Source organism: Sander lucioperca, chromosome 4 (genome assembly GCF_008315115.2).
Source record: "Sander lucioperca isolate FBNREF2018 chromosome 4, SLUC_FBN_1.2, whole genome shotgun sequence".
Classification (NCBI taxonomy): Eukaryota; Metazoa; Chordata; class Actinopteri; order Perciformes; family Percidae; genus Sander; species Sander lucioperca.
In genome coordinates, this window is record NC_050176.1 from 18,674,873 (window position 1) to 18,692,387 (window position 17,515).

General features: G+C 41.4%; 1 protein-coding gene across 2 annotated transcripts in view; it reads right to left on the reverse strand.

The window, feature by feature from the left end:
• trmt1 (tRNA methyltransferase 1) overlaps positions 1 to 17,515 on the reverse strand; it is a 35,882-nt gene that overhangs the window by 18,110 nt on the left and 257 nt on the right. For both annotated transcript variants that reach the window (XR_004897201.1, XM_031288767.2), the window contains exons 2-13: positions 16,021 to 16,410; positions 13,756 to 13,945; positions 9,607 to 9,794; positions 8,957 to 9,072; positions 7,564 to 7,676; positions 5,836 to 5,984; positions 5,354 to 5,437; positions 3,891 to 3,960; positions 3,006 to 3,140; positions 2,797 to 2,882; positions 889 to 997; positions 633 to 709 (exon numbers count right to left, since the gene is read on the reverse strand). Coding sequence is in view for 1 of the 2 variants with exons in the window: in XM_031288767.2 (XP_031144627.1) it covers positions 633 to 709; positions 889 to 997; positions 2,797 to 2,882; positions 3,006 to 3,140; positions 3,891 to 3,960; positions 5,354 to 5,437; positions 5,836 to 5,984; positions 7,564 to 7,676; positions 8,957 to 9,072; positions 9,607 to 9,794; positions 13,756 to 13,945; positions 16,021 to 16,397 (1,694 nt within the window). In the remaining variant the exon portion in view is untranslated. The remainder of the gene's footprint in view (positions 1 to 632; positions 710 to 888; positions 998 to 2,796; positions 2,883 to 3,005; positions 3,141 to 3,890; positions 3,961 to 5,353; positions 5,438 to 5,835; positions 5,985 to 7,563; positions 7,677 to 8,956; positions 9,073 to 9,606; positions 9,795 to 13,755; positions 13,946 to 16,020; positions 16,411 to 17,515) is intronic.

Below are 17,515 nucleotides of genomic sequence, written 5' to 3' on the forward strand. Positions count from 1 at the left end.
TAAGCCTATCATCAGTGTTGGGTTTTTTCCCCCAAATAGGCGTATTTATATTTGATAATACTACGTTGGATTCATATCAAGGCATTTTAGTTTTTGAAAAAACATTCAAAAACTGAACAATAATTTGGTACCCCCCCTGCAAATGAAGATCTCTGCACTAATGAGAGATGTCAGAGTGGGGGGTGGGGGGGGGGCTGCCCATTAAAGGCGCCGCCGAGCAGTTGGAGGGTTCGGTGCCTTGCTCAAGGGCACAGCGGCAGCGTCCAGGAGGTAAAATTGGTACCTCTCCAGCTACCAGTCCACACTCTCTACTTGGTCCGCACGGGGACTTGAACCGGCGACTCTCCGGAGCCAAAGCCAAGTCCAAACGGACTGAGCTACTGCCACCCCATATTTGAAGGTTTTTAACATTTCAAGGTTCCACAAAATAAATTGTGTTTTTTTGCTTTCTTTTTACAAAGGAAATTCCACAGGCTCATATGAAGTGGTGCTGGCTATATTGATATCACAGGTGTTCAGGGCTCTGCCTTGCACTTCTTTAACACAAGAGCATAAACTATCTCAGTATCATTCATCTGATGTTGTGGGCCTGATAAACTGGTTGGACTCTCAAGTCTAGGACATGGTCTCACCTGGGCTCTGTGGAGAGGATCTTGAAAGCGGGGCTTGTCTCCGACAGCTTCTCCCTCTTCACAGGATTGGCCTTCTCCTGTGACAGACGACCAATCAAACATACACCGTGTTAAGTGAAAATGATTGCATTGCATTTTGTGTTTCGGGAGACCAGTTTCAATGGATTCCTGGGAATCTAGTCACAGTGGTTCAGACTTATTAAAAATAGCTGCAGTAGTTGTTTTTTGTCATCGTTGTAAAATGAGTCATGTTTACCCAGCAGCGCATGATGTCCCAGATAGCTGCAGGAGGAGCGTCTGTCTTGATGGCATTCTTACAGGCGTGAGAGAGAGAAACCCTGTGGCCTGCATGAAGGAGAGCAGACCTGCAGAGAGAGAGAGAGAGAGAGAGAGAGAGAGAGAGAGAGAGAGAGAGAGAGAGAGAGAATCAGTTGATTATGTGTGCAACTAATGTAGGGTAGGAACATTTAAGAGAACATGATATGAACGATGAAAGTGGTACAACATCGGATTCCTTTACAAATATTTCTCAAAGACAAGACAAAACTTCTTTGTGTGGAGAAAAAAAAGTGAAGAACCACAATTGTTGTAATACTAGTCCAGGGGTGGCCAACCAGTTAGGTATAAAGAGCGCACCATAGCAAAAAGCCACACAACACATGCACGTCCACACTACAACAGCAACAGTGTCTTCCAGATGTGATGACAGTCATAATACATAGCAGTTTTCATAGTTTTTTTTCTCACTTAGATTGACTCAGTGGGAAACCTGACAGTCTTTGTTATCCACAATCCTTTTCAGGTCTTGCTTGAACTCGGTTGTGGCCACTCGAAGAACTCTCTCACTCATTTGTCACTAGAGGGGCTTTCAAACAATCGGATTCAGCAGTGAAAGGGTTAACGAGGAAGGTGATCTGTGGCCGCTGTTTTTCCTCAGGTTGCAGAATCTGTCCTCAAAACTCTGCATTATTTTCCATTTTAAAATAATTGGCAAATGTATTGGCAGATGCATTCAAATGTTTTTTTTACTTATCTGAAATACTGTATGTTTCAGAAAAGTTAAAAACAACAATCAACCAAGACACAGCCCCCAGCCACACAGTAAGAGCCTCACAGGAGCAGGCAAAGAGCCGCATACGGCTCAAGAGCCACAGGTTCGCCACCCCTGTACTAGTCTATATCGACAAACTTTCACGGAACTTTCACGGGATGTCCCTCAATTTTAGGCCAGAGGTCTGTTACCTCCCGGTTTCTTAGTGTTGGCATTCTGAACTGCTCCTCAGATCTCTGCAGGGTAAATCCAGACAGCTAGCTAGACTGAGTTTTCTGTTGTACGACTAAAACAACTTCTGAACGTACACGTTCCACTAAAACAAGTTCCTTCCCGAGGCTATTTTGCAGAGGCCCCGTCATTGTGTCTGGGGCCTAGCAGCGCCCCAAACGATTGTGACTGGTTTAAAGAAATGCCATTAAACCAGAGCGCGTTTTACTCCCATCCCAGGACTGCTGTGTGGACTAGCCAGACCTTCCTCTGCAGCGCTGTGGAGGAAGGTCTGGCAATGCGAGACTATTGTAATGCTAACAGGATATGTTGAATAAAACACTGAATGCAGCCTGGAAAAATGTTGACACTCACTGATACAAATTAATCTACTCACAAGATCTTGGTAAAGCGGCATACAAATGTGGCCGCTTGATGGCAGCAGAACAAGCTAAATATCATGACTTTGTTTCTGTTATGTGAATCGCAGAAAACAATCTGAGATTAGATGAGTGTTTCAGAGGGATAAACCAAAACAAAAAAGGTTAAAGGCTAAAGGGCGCCATAGAACTGGGGGAACTGCAGAGTTGTGTGCACACTTCACAATACAAATAGACATTTGATCCACTGTTCTATCCAGTGTATAAAAAAAAAATGGATTAGTGCAGCTTTAAATTTCATATAATCATTCATTCCTTCATGTAGTTTATTTATCGTCTGACCAGATTTCTTTCTTTCCCGTACATGTTTTTCAGTTAGATAAATCCCAGTCCAAAAACATTGTGGTTCTTATCTGTGCTAATGTTTACTTTACCAATGACCCCATTTCTGAAATGTTCAAATCTCAAAAAATGCACCATAGCTTCATGACAACACTGTATACAGATTTGTGTGTGTGATTACTTAAACTGGAGCAGGGGCGGAGTACTGCAGTGTATCGTGCTGCTCAGACTGTCCATAGTGTAATAAAGAGGCACATCTTCCAACTCCTGAAACAAACAGCATATCACAGGTGATAATGTGTTAGTTTACTGGGAAGTGGTAAGCCAAGAAGACATAGATATGAAATGACGATACCAAAAGAGAGCGTACATAAAAAGGAAAATAAGTACCTCAGTCACCATGCTGAGCATACCCTCAATGCGTTTGGACGTCCCAAATCGGGACGGGTTCCCCGACACGGCAGACAAAACCTTCTGGACAAATGCCAAGTCATAGATGGGCTCCGCCCAGATAGGACCCCCCAGCTACAGAAAGGACAGACACAGGCTTCAGTTGGTTTACTCTGTGTGTGTGTGTGTGTGTGTGTGTGTGTTTGTGTGTTTGCACAGTAATGACTACAAACAAGCAGAGAGGTTTGCACACAGTTGACACCTGGCGAAAAATCAACAACAAGCAAATGTGTATAACTATAAATACAGAACATTTCGACAGTTTACATGATGTGTGAAGGCTGATTTATAGCAGTATGTGGGCTGAGCCTATGCTGTAGCCTGCGTACGTGGTCTACGCCGTTCCCGTATCTCTTTAAGTGAAGAGCAGAGCTTTGAAGCGAGTAGCGAGCCCTGGTGGCGGAGACGGAGAAACAAGTGTCTCCCCCCTTCCTATAGCAGGAGAAGTTAACCAACTCCTTGATTTCATGTTGTTTACGGTGAAGAAAAAACATGGAAATAAGTAGGGGGGAAATGTGATGTTTTTTTCACTGAAAATTTTGCCCTATGTTCCCACATTTTTAAGATTTTTCTTAAAATTAGGCCCTATGTTCCCACAGCCCTATGTTCCCACATTAACAGTAACCCTAACTCCGTAACCCTAACATAGGGCTGTGGGAACATAGGGCCTAATTTTAAGAAAAATCTTAAAAATGTGGGAACATAGGGCTGACCCCGTAGGATACGCCGCATGATACGGCGTAGACTCAGCGCAGCATGTGTGTGTGTGTGTGTGTGTGTGTGTGTGTGTGTGTGTGTGTGTGTGTGTGTGTGTGTGTGTATCACCTGATGTCTCTGTCCACAGTGCTCACACTCTGGTCCAACCGGGGGTCCGGCAGCAGGAGAATACTTCATACTGAAATCATAGCAGATTCATCTTCACTACCAACATGCTGTCCAGAAGCAGATACAACCAAGACATGTAAGTCACTCGCCTGGGCACAGCAGTGCTTTGAGCTAAATGCTACCGTCAGCATGCTAACATGCTCACCATAGACATAAATGTATTATTTCTATGATGCTCAGAGTGACAATGCTAACAAGCTTATGTTTAGCAGGTGTAATGTTTACCATATTTACCGTCTTATCTCAATGTGTTAGCATGCTAACATTTGCTAACTAGGCAAGGCAAGTTTACCTACACAGCACATTTCAGCAACAAGGCAATTGAAAGTGCTTTACATAGAACAGTTAAAACATTAAATAAAGAGAATCAAAAATAAAAAAGCTAAACTAGCAGTGCACAAAGTACAGCTAAGGTTGACTGGATGTCAATAGTTTTACAAGTATTTGATTAAAACAAAAGTATTTTGACCTGATGATGGCGCTAGAGCGAACGTTAAAGGTGCTGTAGGTAGGATTGGGAAGATCCAGGACTTAGCCAAAAAATTTGAACATCAACAACTTCTCAGTCCCTCCCCCCTTTCTGCTAAAACCCAAAACGGTCTCCTAAGCCCCTCCCCCCACAAGGGAGAATGAATGTGTGTGCATGAGCAGTGATTGACACAGAGTTAGACACAAAGTTAGTTTTATAAGTCTTACCTACTGCACCTTTAAGGGATCATCAAAGTGATGAATGTCTGCACAAATTGTCATTGTTTCATTGCCATCACTAGTCTGGCTATCAGCAGACCAAGCTCAATCTTTTAAGATTGAACATTATTCTAGGGAGTCTGCTCTGTATTTTCTACTGCACAAGAGGCGTGATCAACGGGCAGAGTTCAAATGACTCTGTACCCAATTGGATAGTCCTTCAACCAATCAGACCAACGATCCGGGTGACGTACTTTGCAGAGTTATTTAAAAAAAATAAAAATAAAAAGCGTAGGTAGTAAGGCAAACACATCCTTCTTTTGTAGGAATTGTTCCAGGGCAAGTTTCTGTTCCGTTTTCAGAGAAAACTTGCCTTTGAAATCTTTTAAAACAGCAGTGACAGCAGCATCAACGGGTTGCTGCGCTTCGGTGGCCGTCATGTTGAATGAAAACAAAAAGCTGCTTGCCTTCGTTTCTCTACCGTCATTGTGTTAAACCTGCCAATAGCGCGCCAGGTGGATAAGCCAGTTTGTGATGGATTCCCGCAAATTTGTAACGGAAGCAGGACAGATAAACGTACAGGTTTCCAGCTTGAGCTGCAGGGCGAAATCAAATCGCCAGCAGATCGGGCTGGGTTTACCCAGTCTATGCCAGTCTATTTTTTTCCATTTGAAAACCAGCAGAAAGACCCAGTTGTACAGCGTGGACTGTCTTACTGTTTTCCATTGCTTGTTCTCCTGCCCATTCTCTGTAGGTGAAAAGAGCCACAGCCGACACAGTTGTAGACCAGAGCCTGTTTACTGCAACACAAGACGGGGGGAAAAAGCTGAATGTAAGATTTAACCACTGTGCATGTTTGTATGTGAGCACGTATGCTAGTATGTATAGTATAGTGCATGCATACATGTATCATATTGATACAAGCACGCTTAATATTGTCAGTTTGACTCTCCTTACAAATTCTCCTAAATAAACATTACATTTTTACACGTCCCATATTTCTAATCTTTTTCTTTTTTTCTTTATCTCACCAAGTTGCTGCTGCCATTATTTTTAGTATTTGTTGCTGCAGTGACCCAGTTTCAGGATCATTCAACTTTCATCACATATCCTTTGTAAGTACAGTATATCCATGTGTGTGCGTGTGTGTATGCACGCGTGCATGTGTGCGTGCGTACGTGCGCGCGTGTGTGAGCACCTTGCTGAGTTTTTGACCGTGGCCTGTCCTGTGAAGACGCGTACAAAGACCCGGATGTAAAAGTCGACACTGACGGACAGCAGGGGCTGGATGTACCGCTGGTACACCCCCGCCCTCTGGTCCAAACTGTGGAGGATGATACGAAGAGCCTGCATGGGGAAAAAAGAAAGAGAAGCACACACATTTCTTCGTTTTGTTTTCTTGATGTAAAATGTCTGATCCACCATTTGCACGGCTCAAAACATCTGTCTGCCCAGTACGCCACTGGGACTGCTCTCATTATTGAAGATCTTCTTCTCCTTCCGACGCTGGACTTAATTAATGAATTATTCAGACAACAATCATGTTAATATCTTGCCTATATATATATATATATATATATATATATATATATATATATATATATAAAAAGCCTGATAATATCTCAATCCTGACTGACTGAATTGTGTTCACATTAAATACTTTTTTTTTTTTTTTTATACGTACAAAATGATCATGATGAAACGGAATGATTATCACCCAAGTAGAGCTGCAACAATTAATCGATTAGTTGTCAACTTAAATTAATGGCCAACTATTTTGGTAATCGATTTGAGTCATTTTTCTATGAAAATAAAATAAAAACTCTCTGATTCCATCTTCTTGAATGTGAATATGTTCTAGTTGTCTTCTCTCCTCTGTGACAGTGAACTGAATATCTTTGAGTTGGGGACGAAACAAGACATTTGAGGACGTCATCTTGGGGCTTTGGGAAACACTGATCGACATTTTTCCACAGTTTTCTGACATTTTCTAGACCAAACAATTAATTGGTTAATCGAAAAATATATACTGACAGATTAATTAACAATGAAAAAATAATCGTTAGTGGCAGCCCTACACCCAAGCCTTGAGCATAAACTCACATGAAATTATTTCTAAAGAAAAAAGAACTGTTTTATCTAGTATAAATAAAAGGGAGCGTTTGGGTTTATCACAGCGTACTTCCTGCTGGTTCGGGAAACAACATATTTGTCACTGTGGTTAGCGCTAGACTGGATCATTCATCCGAAATGCGAGAGCTGCAGGCGACAGGCTTCACACCTCCAACTCCTCAGAAAGGTGAATAACTGAACCGTCGCGCTGCTGTGGGAAAAACTATTTGCACCGTGCGCAGCGGGAAACCAAAGAGGCTGCTGGCATGATATACAGTAGAAAGAGCAATTATTGACTGATTTCTTTATTAAAAACAACATGAGTTTGTTTGGCTGTTCCTTTTCTGTTTTTCTGTATTTCTGACACAGTAGCTGCTCAACGAGTGTTTGCTGTAGTGATAAACCACTCTGGCTGTAACAGGGACACTGACTTCAGAGTACAAATGGAACGCACTGTTACTACCGGTAACAAGGGGGGGTGTCGCCATCTCAACAAGGACTGAAATCTTAAGGATTATAACTTTAAAAGACACCAGGAGCAGCAAAATGTCGTCAGTTTGGAGGCTTTTTCCTTCATCTTTCTATCCTTGTGAAAAAGTGCCCTAGTACAAGAAACACACACACAACACACACACACACACACACTACTTGTAGCCTCAGGCCAGAGTCTATGCAATGTTTACTGTGTTTCCCTCAGACCCACACACATTCTGCACACACTGCTTCACAAAGGATCAAGACATCATGAATGCAAACAGACGTGTCTGTGCATGTTCTCTGCGTGCATGCATGATGTGTGTGTATGTGTACTCACCATCTCATGGCAGTATTTGGCTTTGATGGAGACTGAACCGTATTTGCTGTAGCAGGTCTCTCCGCTGTTTCCTGCCATCACCGCCATGTCTGTACATGTTACACACAACAGACCTGGGAGGGAGGGAAACAAAAAGGAGACCGCGAGTCAGCAAAGACGACAAAAGAGAGGAGCAGTGAATAGAAAAGACGTCCTTTTAAAAACAATGGGTTAAAGTAACGCTTGGGGTGGGCGCCTGGGTAGCTCACCTGGTAGAGCAGGCGCCCATATATAGAGGTTTACTCCTTGACGCAGCGGCCGCAGGTTCGACTCCAACCTGCGGCCCTTTGCTGCATGTCATTCCCCCTCTCTCTCCCCTATTATGTCTTCAGCTGTCCGATATGAATAAAGGCCTAAAATGCCCAAAAAAATAATCTTAAAAAAAATTCAGATGGTGTCAGATTGGCTGTCAAGTGTAACCCAGTCCCTCCAGAAAAACGCGATTATGCGATCGCATAATTCAATGCATAATCAGCCAAAGTTCCCACAATTTCATCGTAAAAAATTGCATAAATATCCCGCATATTCCATCGCATTTTTTAAGAAAACATGCCGCATAATCAAGGATTTTTGCCCGCAACAATCACAAAAAAAATCATTTTTCTGGGAAAAAAAACAGAGTTCAATAATGTCAACCAAATCCATAAGAAAAAGGGTGAGAAATAAAAGTTTCTTTCAGGAATGGATTAGTATTGAGCAAAGTAATATTGTTTGGAAATGACACACATGCATGGCCATGTCTCGTGCATTTCATTTCATTTGAAAAATGAAAAGCTATGCAACTGATAACTTTTTAACCCATCGACTTAACCAAGGAGAGACAGTGGGTACACAATGTATAGAGAAGACAAAGTTAAAAAGAATGACCATTTCCAGTTTTATTACCCACATAACGTACCCAAGATATCTGGGTAGAAAATGCACATACTCATATCTATCAACCCGGCTGCTCAGTGAGAATTCTTAGCAGCAATAAATGTATTGATCCAGTGTACCTTGGACGGAGCGGTCTCTGCTGTTTAAGAGGCAGTTTGCATCTTCACTCTAAAGTTTTGTTTCATTACCGATTGTTGTGATGGATCACTTTCTTAATGTGGACAAACGGGGAGAGTCCACAGATCGTTGAATAGAAGAGACAGGATGCTCTCCTCTGCCCTAAGCCAGGAACACACTGGACATTTTTTAAATCCTTACTGTAAAAATAAAAAACTCTGTATTGCATTTAACATCAGACTGTTACCAATGACAGTCCCAGATAATCGTCCAGGGCAACAAAACTACAAATTGACTAGAGCGGACCTAGAGACAGAAGAATGAAGAGTTGATTGAATTATTGACAGAGTAAACTACCCACCTCCCTCACTGACGGCCTGCACGGCGGCATCCAAGAAGGAAGCGGGGCTTCCGTAGGGATCCAGATCGATGACATCAAAACGCTCCTTCTTCCCTCGCATCTCATACATCAGCATACTGCAGAGAAGAAAAAAAAAAAAGGAGAGAGGCGAAAAGAAATATCCATGAATCCATGACAACTGAAAAGATACGTAAGACAGAAATTCATTTAAAAGTGGAGCAGGTAGGGATGGAGAGAAGAGAGGAGTAGTAACAAGATGAGTCAAGGCCACTTTAAAAAAAAAAAACAGAGAGCAGATTATTCCAGAGAAGAAAGAGGACAAGCGACTGAATAAGAGAGGCATGAAGACAAGCAAGCCAAAGAGAAAAGGGGAGAGCGGCACGCACGAGGGAAAGAAAAAGGACAAAAGAGAACATAAAGGAAGAAAAGCAAAGAGACAAGAGTGGTGGAGATGAGAGCAGGAACACGGAGATGAATAGAACAAGAGGTCAAAGGGGAAGGCTGGAGAGGAATGAAGATGAGAGAAGCATCGGATAAATACAGGAGGAGGAGGAAAAACAAGACAGCAAATCAGTGAAGCAGATCAATCCCAGGGGCAGAGGCAGACGGGCAGCAACAAGCGGTTCCCTGAAAGTGCCGAGTAATGGTACCTGGCGTCCCTGCAGCTAGCTTCGAGCAGGTGGCTCACTCCGTTGTACTGGGCATTGCGGGCGATCAGCGCCGCAGCCTTGGTGGAGAAGTCGTTGGCGGTGACGCTCTGCAGGCCCGGGACTTCCAGAGCGAAACGCACAGAGCGCAAACCGGACGCCGCCAGACCCTCCAGCACGCGAAGGCCGCGCTGAAAAGGAGGGAGAAGTACTATTAACTGTATGTTACCACTGCTATCGCAACTGTTGCTGCACCGAGCGGCCACGTTGGATTTTTAGCGATTTTTAGCGTTTCCGACTTTGACCTCGAAAAATCCGAGTTCAAACGGAACGCACCATTAGAAAGTTAGCGATATGTAGAGCTAGGGCTGGGCGATATGAAGAAAATCAAATATCCCGATATTATTGACCAAATACATCTATATCGACATTGCGACGATATTGTAGGTTTGAGTATTGGTGCTTTCATAAAATATTTACACAATGTGACTTTTGATAAATAATCACCCACACATAGACTAATGTGTGGCGGTGTGCCTCACTATCAACACCGGCCACCGCACATTGCGTTTAGTTATTAATTAATTTATTTTTTTAACGCTATTTAAAACACGTTCAGCTGCATTTCTTTTCCCTGCTCTCCTCCGTCTCTCTGTCACTTGTGTCTCGCTCACACACACACACACGCTCTCTCACACTCACACACACACACACACGCTCTCTCACACACACACACACACACCTCCTCCCACCGTGCACACAGTGTCTGTCTCCATAAAGGAGAAAAATTTCACAAGTTCACGAAAGGTTGGAATCTATCTCGTGAACACCTTTATACAATCACACATTAAAAAGTGCTATAAAAATATTTTATATTCTGAATACAATGTCAGTGTGTTAATGTTTGAGTCCCGACCCGACTCTTAGCAAACAAGCGATTGCGCCTGCTTTAGAAAGTTAACTAGTCGCACGTTTGCGGTAAAATGCAGTTGGGTTGTCGAGGTCAAAACAATATACGTAGCAGCTGCGAATCAAATAAACGTATTATAAATAATGTCATGTCATTTTTTACTCTCACACTGAATGTTTGGTACTTCAATCCAGATGAGTATTGAAAAGTATTTTCCGCGACTGAAAAAGGCACGTGTTGAGGATGAGGACCAGCCTGAACCGGAGGTATCGGTCTGAAACAGAGCTGAACAGTCCGACCAGTGTAATTAGTTATGTTATTAATTTGTTTACAATATTTTAAGGCTTCAACCAGTGTACAAAATAGTGTGCAGCAGGTTTATTAGAGCTTTTTCACCCAAAACTGCTGCCTGCTTCATCTGGAAATGATGCTGATGAGAGCAGTGAGCGGAAAGCAAAACAGTACAGTTCTCAATGGGTTCATCACTAGAGCAACTTCTTTTACATAATATTCTTAATTTGAGCCATGCTTTTATTACAGAAATATTGATTTTACCAGCTGTAAAGCTGCAGTAACACAGGCTATTTCAATGCATTCTTTCCTTAAACCTGTAGATCAGATAGCTAGCTTCTGATCTACAGGTTTAAGGAAATTATATATATATTATATTCCACTAGGAAATTCATTTTTACACCCAATCACTGGCCTAATCACCGCCAAGAATTGGTGTCTTGAAACTTAAACAGCAAGCGACAAATCGGAGCAATCTATCCGGAGAAAGTTGGAATCACCAACAATGGGTGAGCATCGTTTGCACCTCAGTCAGTGAACAACGGGATAAAACACAGCTCTTCATTGACATCTGATAACATTAGTATAACATAATGAAATCCTTCAACGTTTTAAAAACTGATCTAATTACCGGTCTGTACCTGTGAAATTACCTTGTGCAACATTAACATAAGTCATTTGATGGAAGGCCTAATCCAAACTGCTTCATGCCAGCTTCAGTGTGTATATTTTTAGCATTGGGAAACCCCAGTGAGACTCAAACCACTAGCCCTGACAGTACTAGAACATTTATCTGTTCTACAAAACCACACTCACGTAGGGCTGGGTACCGAACTTTGATACTTTAAAAAGGTGCAGTAAGTAAGCCTTATAAAACTAACTTTCTGTCATATTTGCTGAAACTGACCGTATGTTCCAGTAGAACTACATGAAGCAGGTAATTTAAAAAAAAATCTGGCTCCTCTGGCACCACCTACAACCTGTAGTGCGATTTGCAAAAATCCACCGCTCCCTGTTCAGATGCACCAATCACGGCCGGGGGGGGGCTGCATAAGGAGTAAATCTCAATAGCGGCAGTGGACCAATAAGCATGCAGCATGCTTCTACCAAGATGTGATAATGTTTGTGATTGGCTGTCCGGCATGCAGGAAAAACTCAACGTTACGCACTAGGGCTGTTGGAACGAATTCCAAAAGTCGAATATAATTCAAATAGTAAAAAAAATCAATACTATTCGAATGCTGAAATTATTATTCAAATGTGATTTTTTTTATAAATATGTTGGCTAACGTTAGCTAATCTCCGTCATCTCACCTTGGCCACCCGCATGTGAAAACAAAATGCTTTTGTCATGTCACGTCTGATGAACAATACGTTAGCCGGAGTAAGAAACACAAGGCGTTGTGACGTCTTAACATCACGGAGAGCACGTAACGATAGTACGTGGGGAGTGACAGGCTGCGGCTGGAAATCGGAAGAAGGATGGGGAATAGTTTTAACATGACTTTATTTCCTAACTGCATCGCGAGTTATAGGAGCTTAGGAGCTTCACAGAGACCGCTAAAGTTTATGTTAGCCGCCCTACAGCTGTCAGAGTAGCTTCGACTTCATATATTCCCTTCTAACAGCTGTCTTCTCCGTAATGTGACAATCTGCAAGAAACAGGTTGCTTATAAATCACTAAAATAGTAGTGACAGTACCGTTTGGCTTACTTATCAATGCCGTTAGCATCGTGGCTAACAGTTTTGTTACTTAGTTTATGACAAATGGTTTCGCCTGTGCTTTCTAACATGATGCCATTGTGCTAACCGAGCACCATTAGCCTTTACAACAGAACCGCTTCAATACACTTGTTAGATAATGTTTCATTACAGAGTTCTCTGTGGATTTGTGTTTGTCGCTGTGTGCTCGTGGTGGAAAATGACAGTAAACAGAGAGCGGCGTGTCGGAAATGCAATGTGCCGTGACGTAGGTCCCCTTCAAGGCCAGGCTAACGTTGGAAGTCCCTCTAGTGGACTGTGTGTAACAACCACATGCTTATAGTGGCATTGACAATGCATAAGCCTGAGTAGTGTAGTACATATTAATAACAGGCTGCATTTGAGCATTAAATATTAGATTTTTTTTTTAAATAACAAATGAAATTTGAATGGTATTATAGAGGAAGATTGGCAGCTCTATTACGCACAGAGACGAGGCTGACGTGTGTATTGGTGTGTTAATACACACCGTGTGTTATAGTATTTTGACAGGCTTGATTACAGTGTGCGTTAGGTGATTCTTCACTGGTCTCACGATTCGATTACGATTACCCTGTCAACAATTCAAATCGATTCAATATCACGATGCGTCACCTCCTCAATATTATTATATATTGCTACACCTGGTTTTCATCAACAACTTCAAGCAGTCAAGATAGATATGAACTCCCCTTTTTATTGTATCTGCTCTTAAAAAAAAGACACTTCCTGAATGTAGCAGAGTCTGAACACAGCAGACAACCGACAATAGGCAAAAACAAAAAAGCAGGTACCGGAAAATCAACAAGTAACATTAGTAGGAAATAATCGTCTAGATCCTCAACGTGATACATCGATGCAATGATTAATTTCAACAACCCTAGTGTGCGTCACATAGGGGTAAAGGAGCTGAAAATTTAAAATAAAAGATTTGTACCGTAATGTGTAATGCTGTAATTTCTTAAAATTAAAAAAATTGGATTTTATTGTTCAGGAACAGTTATCAAATTTTGCGGTATTGGTAGCGTTATCGTACATTTTTGAACGATACCTAGCCCTACACTCACGGTCTCAGAACATTTGCTTCTTTTTCTGTCTGGCTTTACTTTTTTAATTTTTCAGTTTTTGATCACTGTTTGTGTTTATAATGATCCCAATTAGCAATTAAAACTGCGACTTCGCAATTACACTGCAAATCAACTGGTTTGTACCTCGCATTTCTCCCCCACTGTTGCGGTTACAGCCGGAGACTCTGCTCCGTTTTTCTCCTCCGTCTGTGCGTCGTCCTCGTTGGTCTCCTCTGACAGAGACACCAGCACCCTCTCTTTCTCTCCGGGCACCACCACCTTCACCCCGCGCTGAGCCAGCAGATCTCTGGCAAACTCTGTGATCACAGCACACCTGGGAATAGAAAATGATTTTTCTATGTATAAACATGTACTGTAGATATCACAACGGGAGTTAAATAACAGCGCTTACAAAATATTCATGACATTTGCGGTCATCCAAACAAAATTTTAGTGCTTCTTGCACAAAATGAAAGACACTAATCTAGTCTGACACAGTGGGTTAAAATCACAGTTACAATATTATTGTGTAGGTTATTGTGTTTCAGAGGTAGACTTGTCCCCGTTTTGTAAAAAATAAAAATAAAAAAATAAAAAAATACCGTCCAAAGTATGACTGGCACACTGTGAGTGATGGAGTGAATGTGTAAAACACTACTACGATCATGTAATTCTAGGCAGGGAAAACTTGGCCAGCAAAATGAATTATGGAAGCAGAATAAAAGATATGACATGTGAGACTGAGTAAAAATGTCTTGTCCTGCTGACAGCAAATTAATTCCTCCACTGAGGAGGTTAGGTGCTCAGTCCTGTACTAGCAGAATATATTTTAAAAATAACACATTTTGATGAAAGTTTTGCAAGGGACAAAGAAAGAAATAATTGGGGGTTTTTTTGGTCCAGATGGCGCTGCCATGTGCTCTCTGGTTATATATATCACTGTGAGGCATGTGTCTGGATTTACTGCTAAATTGAATGGCATTTTGCATACAGGTGTTGCTAAAACAACATCATGAATTAAACTGGAATTAGCGGGTCATGAGTCTGACTCACTTCTAAATTATGCACAATTCATCTTTGTGCAAAGGAAGAATAAGAATTAAATATTCTCAAACAATCACTATGCTTGTCTACCACCGTGTCTGTTTAGGTCTGGATGCAGAGGCAGATTCAACACTTTATATATTATCTATTGTTAAAGCGATACTATGAAATGTTTGCACCGTTGCTCATTTCAATACACTCAGAGGTTTTGCCACTAAAGCCTTAGACATATGACCAGTAGTTTATAGTGGCTAATGTTGGCCGATGCTAGCACAACTGGCATCTCTACATCTGCTGCTGCTACACTACATTTAGTACTTATTAATATCCCTGTTTTATCCTTGTTATACATTAAAATAATACATCTAGCAGTGTTTTCCCTAGGTTTGTGAAAGACGTAGGTGCACATATTTGGCAGAGGGTTTAGGGGTCCTCCCTCAAGAAAATGTTGCATTTTTCAATAAAAGGAAGATGCAATTTCACACCATTTTGGGCCATTACTATTATCATATGAGTCTAAATCGTTGGAAAAGCTAGAGAAGATAATAAATAAATAAACTTGCTAAAGAAGTCCACTGGGAACAGACTGCAATAATTACAGCTGAGAAAAGTAATTTAATTAGTTAGTTTTGATGCTCACATTGATTTTACATTTATTCGGCTTAGGTGGTGCCCAAAACAGCTTGGGTGCTGTGCCCAAGCCTTATAATGGTAGCGAAAAGCCTACATCTAGAGCACTGTACTTGACAGAGGTATGCACTCTCTAGTTTAACAACCTAGCAGGGGTGGGAATCACCAGAGGCCTCACGATACGATATCATCACAATACTTACAGTATGTCACGATATTATTGCAATTTTAAACATATTGCAATATTCTGCGATATATTGCAATTTATTACCTTTTAAATGATGTCCCCAAAAAGAAACTTTGTCAACATCTGTTTTATCTAAAAAGATACATTTCTCCGTTTGTTCATCTCACTTCAATTTCATTGCTGCAAAATGGGATTGTCAAGCAGACAAACTGACCAACACAAGGTCGATACTTGGCGTTTGTGTATGGATACAGTACTGCCATGGAAAATATTGCGATACTATGCTGTATCGATTTTTCTCCCCCACCCCTACAACCTAGCATGTTATCGGAAAGCATATTGCTAAATGATTTTTTAATGTCTCTAGCGTAAAAATGAAAGACACATACACTTTGAAGAATACCGTCTATTGGACAATGCCAAATTGTTGACAGGCTTAAAGGTATATCTCCACTGTAATGAATTAATCTAAGGAGACTCATGTCTGTGGTGTAAAGTAATTTTGTTTCTTCAGGGTAAAGGCCAAAGCAGCCAGTGTTTATGCTTACGTCAAATCTCTGTTAAACTCCTGGACCGGGTTGTAAAAGACCTCATTAGCACTGGGGAACAAGATGGCCGCCTTGCCCTCCTTGACCACCGTCTCCCCAGGTAACAGTCCTGCTGAAAGCGGCTTCTCCTTGTCAGCCGTTGCGTCCATGGGTGCCAGGCTCGTATCTTCTGCTGAAGATTCGGCAGTAGTGTGAGGAGGTTTGGTGGTGGGAACCTCTGGGGCAGTTTTTAGGGGCTCCATGGATCTCAGCCCCCTGCTGGCGGAAGCAGCAATGCCTAAGCTCAACTGAAACGTCTGCGTGGCAGAACGGGTGCAGGAAGGATGCAGATGATGGGAGATGATGAGGGGGAACAGCCGAGCTGTCCGCACCAGCATAAAGGTACACCGCCTGGAAAAAGACAAATGACACGTCTGAATGCAGCAAAAATAATTCAGAGTTACACTCAAATGTCTCCAGTTGTGTGCAAATTAAATATACAGTACCAGTCAAACTTTTGGACACACTTTCCCGTTGAAATGAATTAGAAAACGTGTCCAAACTTTTGACTGGTACTGTAGAACCCATCCGACACTGGATTTCTGAAACTAATACCAATGTCAATATTTGACACAAATATTTTGATGATAGAATTCTGACCAAAATATGAACGGAGCTTGATATTTTACAGTTAAAAAAAATAACTTGTCACTGTTGGTGAAAAAAAAACAATGTAATGGCAACACTGTCTCTAAGTTAGGTTGTTAAATAAATCAAAATTGCAAACGCAATTGCGATTTCGGCTCCTAATGATCACAAAAATTCTTATCCTGTCTTGTGTTCAGAATGCAGAGAAAAAAATGTAAGGGAAGGGAAATGTCACAGTTCAAGCTGTTTTCACTGTTGATTGTTTAACAGCTTCACTGTTTTTTTAGGTTCAATACTTGCAACAATGTCAATATCAATTTGGAGACTTAAACTATTAACTTATCAAATTTGTACATGATCACTGTTAAATGAGTCGACCAATAACAAAATGTAGCTATTTCAGCAGTAGACTTTTTTAGACTTTAAAACTTTAATGTCCCCCGAGAGGCAATTTGTGGTACAGTACAGGCATATTGACACATAATCCGCAACACAAACACTGAACCAGACATCTACAGCACTATTTATCTAACACATAACATACACACATCAATAAATAGAATACAATAAAAAGGAGTATGTTGCACTTCCCTAAAAGGCCTAATGTCATAAATAACTGAAACTACTGCACAGTACTTCACATATATTCCTCCTTCAGTAACCCCAGGGATTAAATAACTAGTCTGCCCTGTATCTTTAGCTTCGTTTCTTTCAATACAGCAGTTAGTTGTCAATACAGCGGAGTGAACACGTGTTACTTTGCCTAAAGTGGCAAAATGAAAACAAACGTCAGCAATTAACGTTCAACAAAACAGAAATGATGCGTAATGTTACCTCTTACCAGCAAAGTTATTAGCTTGTTTGCTAG